General features: G+C 36.2%; 1 protein-coding gene across 1 annotated transcript; it reads right to left on the bottom strand.

Moving 5' to 3' along the window:
• Nucleotides 1-664: 664 nt before the first annotated feature.
• LOC131077717 (pentatricopeptide repeat-containing protein At3g49710) lies at nucleotides 665-4,149 on the bottom strand. Its single transcript, XM_058015256.2, has one exon. It carries the CDS (start codon nucleotides 3,429-3,431, stop codon nucleotides 1,236-1,238), a length of 2,196 nt encoding a protein of 731 aa, XP_057871239.2. The 5' UTR covers nucleotides 3,432-4,149; the 3' UTR covers nucleotides 665-1,235.
• Between the last annotated feature and the right edge of the window lie 1,322 nt (nucleotides 4,150-5,471).

Consider the following 5,471-nt stretch of genomic DNA (forward strand, 5'->3'; position numbering starts at 1 on the left):
GTCCAAGAAATACTAATAAAATCAGCTTAATGGTTTCCTCATGAATTTTCTAAAATTGTGAATATATACCATCTGTTCTATGTCTCACTGAACTGGCATTAAATGCTAATTTAGGTGAATTGCTAACCAGGCCAAATAGTGTACCATCAACCCTAAACTTTTGCAATTGATACGCAAATATGAATCTTTGAAACCTCATCTTTGCATCATAAAGTGAGGACTTTAGGTAGACTGTATCAAAGCATTCAAAATCTGATTCTGACGTGAAGTAGCCTCCCAAGTGGTTATCGAGAACTGACTGTTGCATTGACCTTGTTTAGGCTTCTTTAATGTCTGCATTGATCAGAACTTTGGAGAGATAGAAGATTGTTGAGGTGAGTCATGCATATGGCGAATTATTTGTAATGGTTTCAAGAGTAAAACATTGGGTGTCTCATTAATCTTGTGTCACACATGGCCGGCGCCAGTGACAATATGTGAGTGATATGTGCTTTCATGCACAAATCAGAGAATAACCTCTTTTAAATGCTTGTTAATGATTGGAAGGTTTGAAAAGCAACATACAAGGCAATTCATGGGCTCTCGTTTTGATACTTTACGGTTCATACTTTTCCAGTAGACAAGGAGATAACACTAAAGACTTCTTGGTGCTGACAGACAAAAAGAGAAAAACTATGAAGAGAGATTGGTGTACCCTTGTTTCATTACTGTGAACAGTTCACTGCTGACATTGAGAGTCTCGATGTTTATAATTGAGTGATGACTTTGGGGCAGGAGAAGTCCACTGGAAAATATCTACAGGAATTTAGGAAAAATGAAAAACTAAACGAGTTCATCAGAGCCATCCAAGAAATATAATTCTTCTCAACAGGCTAAATGTTTACCTATATGCTGGATAAAAATGGCGAGTGTAGCATTTTTACCCATTTTTTCACTACTTCATATACAATTCATGTATTGCCAAGGCTGGCATGGCTAAAATGTTTATGCCGTTTGGCTGTCTTCGAAATATTTTGGAACACAACGTAGCCCAATAGAAAACAGGCTTCAAATAATTGGTCGTTTGTTTAGTTGATGTCAACAATAGCATGTACCTGAACATAGACCATTTTTAGAATGATGAAAGTGGTTAGTATCCTTGTGCGGAAATTCTGGAAATGAATTTGAAGGTTGTATGACATGAATTACAAATGTGAAGGTTTTTAATAATTTGTGGGGTTGCGAAAGGTGAGAGTTCACCCAAATGCAAGAGCAGATTTTTCACAATCGTGAGAGAGCGTGTGTCCTTTTTGTTCTTCCTCTGTGTCATGAAGCAGGGAAAACCTTGTATCCGGTACATACCCTGCCTCCTTCAGCTTTGATGCTAAGATTTCCAAAGTTGCATATATCTCTTTCATTTGTGGGTGTGATCTGTCTCCAGCAACAAAAGCATGAACTTTCTTATTTATCTCAATCCAACTACATCCAGGCTTCTTCTTGACTCCCTTGTCTTTCATCATTCTTCTTACTCTAGTTACGTCATTCCATTTATCAGCAGCAGCATACATATTTGCCAGCATGACATATGATGCAGCATTTTCTGGTTCCAACTTTAAAAGGCGATCTGCTGCATGGCTCCCTAGCTCTACATTTCCATGGCTTCTGCAGGCACCAAGCAATGCTGCCCATCCAACTGCACCAGGATCAAATGGCATGTTTCTGATTAAATTTTCTACCTCTTCGAATTGTCCAGCACGACCAAGAAGATCAATCATGCAGTTGTAGTGGTCCACAGTGGGACTAATGCAATGGTGTTGGCTCATGGATTCAAAATAGCGCCTCCCTTCATCCACTAGCCCTGTGTGACTACAGGCAGAGAGAACAGCAATGAAGGTCACATGAGTCGGCTTGCTGCCTTCATCTAGCATTTTTTCAAGTACTTCGAGAGCTTCCTTACCACAACCATGTTGGGCATGGCCTGCAATCATGGCATTGCAAGAGACTACATCTCGTTTAGGCATTTTGTTAAATAAGTAGCATGCAACTTCTATGCATCCGCATTTGGAATACATTGTAATAAGAGCATTGCCAACAGAAACATATAAACCAAATTCAGTTCTCATGAGAAGGGCATGAATCTGCTCCCCCAGTTCCAAAGCTGCAAGACCACCACATACACTAAGTAAACAGACAAAGCTGCATTCATCTGGTTTTACGCTCTTTCGCCGCATTTGAGTAAACAACTTCAGCGCATCTTCACAGTAATCATTCTGTGAATATCCTGAGAGCATTGAATTCCACACCACTGTATCTCTCGCATGCAATCTTTCAAACACTTTCTGAGCACCAGCTATGCTACCACATTTGGCATACATATCAACCAGAGCACATCCCACAACCGCATTTCTTCCATAATCACTTACAATTATGTGGGCATGAAACTGAATCCCCTTGTGCAGATCTTCAAGATTTGCAAAGGCAGTGAGTACACTGGCCATGGTGAAGTGGTCCGGTTTCAATCCTACACCAACCATTTGATCAAAGAGTTCAAGGGCTTCCACGCTAAGCCTGTGTTGGGCAAACCCAACAATCATAGCATTCCATGAAATCTCATTTCGTTCAGGCATTTTGGCAAACAATTGGCATGCATCCTCTACGTCCTCATATTTGACATACATTGTAACAAGGGCATTGTTGACACTCACATGTGAATCAAACCCAGCTTTGGTCACATAAGAATGGACTTGCTTTCCCTGTGGAATAGCTTTCAATTCAGCACACACGCTTATAACACTTGAACACGTAAAATGGTCAAGATCAATGCCTTTCTCTCGCATCTCACAAAAAAGATTCAATGCTTCCTTACCTTGCCCATTAAGCCCACATCCTGAAATGATGGTGTTCCATGAGACCACATTACGTTGAGGCATTTTTTCAAATAAATCATGTGCATGATGAAGGCTCCCGCACTTTACGTAACCTGCAATCATAGTGTTCCATGAATACATATTTCTAACAGGAATTTTATCAAACACTTTGCGTGCATCCTCAATATTTCCGCACTTGGCATACATATTGACCAGATGGTTGCTCATAAACACTGTGGGCACTATTCCTTTTATGATGGAATGTGCATGGAGCAGTTTCCCTTTATTAGGAGAACATGTTTCTGCACATTCCTGGAAGAGGAGAGCGTAGATATTTGAATCTGTGGGAATGCCTTGTTGCTCCATAATATGTAATGTTTGCAATGGATTCTTCAACTGTTCCTCATGTATCCACTTGTCTTTTTCCAAGGAAATATTGGCATTAAGAAATGATACATACCGAACACGCATGTAGGGTTTACTCCGCTGAAACCCATCAAATAGTATAAACAAGTTTCTGCTTACCATAGTTCTCTGGGTGGTAGATGTAATGATAAGCTTTGGTTTCCTTCTGAATTTGGTCATGAGTAAACACAAAATTTAATCAATGTGCATGAGTTTTAAGTGCTCTTTTTGCCATAGAAATCTGATACATGAAGGAAGCATCCTGGCTTGGCTAGAAAGAAAATCGCCTAATAAACACTGTATCATAACTTTCAACAAAATAAAGTTGATGTTCAAGATTTCTCTGCATAGTGGGGAGTCGGTGAATATATAAGAAACTGGGAAAGAGCACAGATTACTCAATACAAAAGAACTAGAACTTCCTTGTGAAAAGAGGAATCGCAGAAAAGTACATTAAAATCATAAGCCTCAGAGTTCTGAATGGGATCGAGGAAAGCAATTAAATCAGCAACAGTCCTGATGCATTGATCGCAGCATGCGGGTTGAGCAGAAGCCCGGGGTGTGCTCTCTCTATCCAGTATAAATAATATGTTTAGCAAAGTAAGATACTGATGCATATTTTTCACTGATCTGCAGGGGAGACTCTAATTGGATTTCTAACAGAGGATGGACGCAGGGGAGAGGAGCCAGAACCAGCCCTTAGGATGCATTAGCATGCAGGCATGCAGTTAGATATATGTAACATGTAATGTATGGGTAACATGTATTGTATGCATAAGATATGGTAGACGTTGCCATGCAGTTATATGTATGTATAACATTTAATGTATATATAACATGTAATGTATGCATAAGATGCAAGTGCATCCTAAGGGCTGGGTAGACGGTGCCCAGAATGTGCGCATCCTAATTTTGGGGTTCACGTGGCGTGTGAACCCAAAAACTAGTTTTGACCCTCTTTAGGTAGACTGTTGATTTTTCTTTATGTCACTTCGGTGCATCAACCGGAATGTAGCCGGGCCCACGGCAATGGCTACGCAGCGGACAAAACGGCCCGCCCATGCCATGCCATGCCATGCCATGCCTAACCCATCCCCACCCCCATGCCATCACTGTCCATTCAAACGGTCCCATCAAAATGTTTTTATTGTTTTTTACTGGGGAACGAAGATGCCTCGTGTTGCCTCAATTGTTGTGCGGGCTACTCCATGCGTTGAAAAGGAAGGAGGTTTCTTTTTTTTTATGTTTTTCTTATTTGTTCATTTTTATATGAAGTTTTTTATATGTTTATATTATTATTTTATTTGTTTTTTTTATATGAATTTTTAAATGTGTATATCATGTATTATATAATATTTTTTGATAAATATGATATAGAATTTTTTTCATATTTTATTTTCTTATTGTTATATAAATATGCATTATTTTTTTATTTAATTATATATATTTTTATTTTTCTTATTGTTATATAAATATGCATAATTTTTTTATTTAATTATATATAATTTTTTATTGTTATAATATTATTTATTTAATAGATTTATTAATTATAATGTTTAAATTTTAAGGAAACTTATCAAAGAAATAATTTTAAATTTACTTTAACTTATAATATTACTACAAAAATTTACTTAAAATTATAATGCTTAAATTTTAAGTAAATCTATAAAACTAATTTTAAGTAAATTTTTATAGTAATTTTTTTCTCATAATTGTTTATTTTTAAAACATCTTTGAAATTTAATAAACAATTATGGAAAAAAATATTACTATATACAATAGATAAAGTCTATTAGGGTTATATTTTAATTAAAGTTGGAGTTCAAATAGGGTTGAATTTTAATTAAAGTTAAAGTTCAATTAGGGTTATATTTTAATTAAAGTTGGAGTTCAAATAGGGTTGAATTTTAATTAAAGTTAAAGTTCAATTAGGGTTATATTTTAATTAAAGTTGGATTTCAAATAGGGTTGAATTTTAATTAAAGTTAAAGTTCAATTAGGGTTTACTTATGATTCAAGTTAGGATTACGGTTATTTGATAAATGTTAGGGTTATATCAAGTTCAATTAGGGTTTACTTATGATTCAAGTTAGGATTACAATTATTTGATAAATCTTAGGGTTATGTCAATTTTATGGTTCAAATAGGATTAGAGTTACCATAAAAATTTAAGATTAAAGTTAGAGTTATATTTTTATAGATTTACTTAAAACTTAAACA

The sequence above is a fragment of the Cryptomeria japonica genome, chromosome 5 (genome assembly GCF_030272615.1).
Source record: "Cryptomeria japonica chromosome 5, Sugi_1.0, whole genome shotgun sequence".
Lineage (NCBI taxonomy): Eukaryota > Viridiplantae > Streptophyta > Pinopsida > Cupressales > Cupressaceae > Cryptomeria > Cryptomeria japonica.

Bases quoted from the DNA above. Each gene is read 5' to 3' on its own strand.
- LOC131077717 (XM_058015256.2), bottom strand. From the start codon at position 3,431: ATGACCAAATTCAGAAGGAAACCAAAGCTTATCATTACATCTACCACC.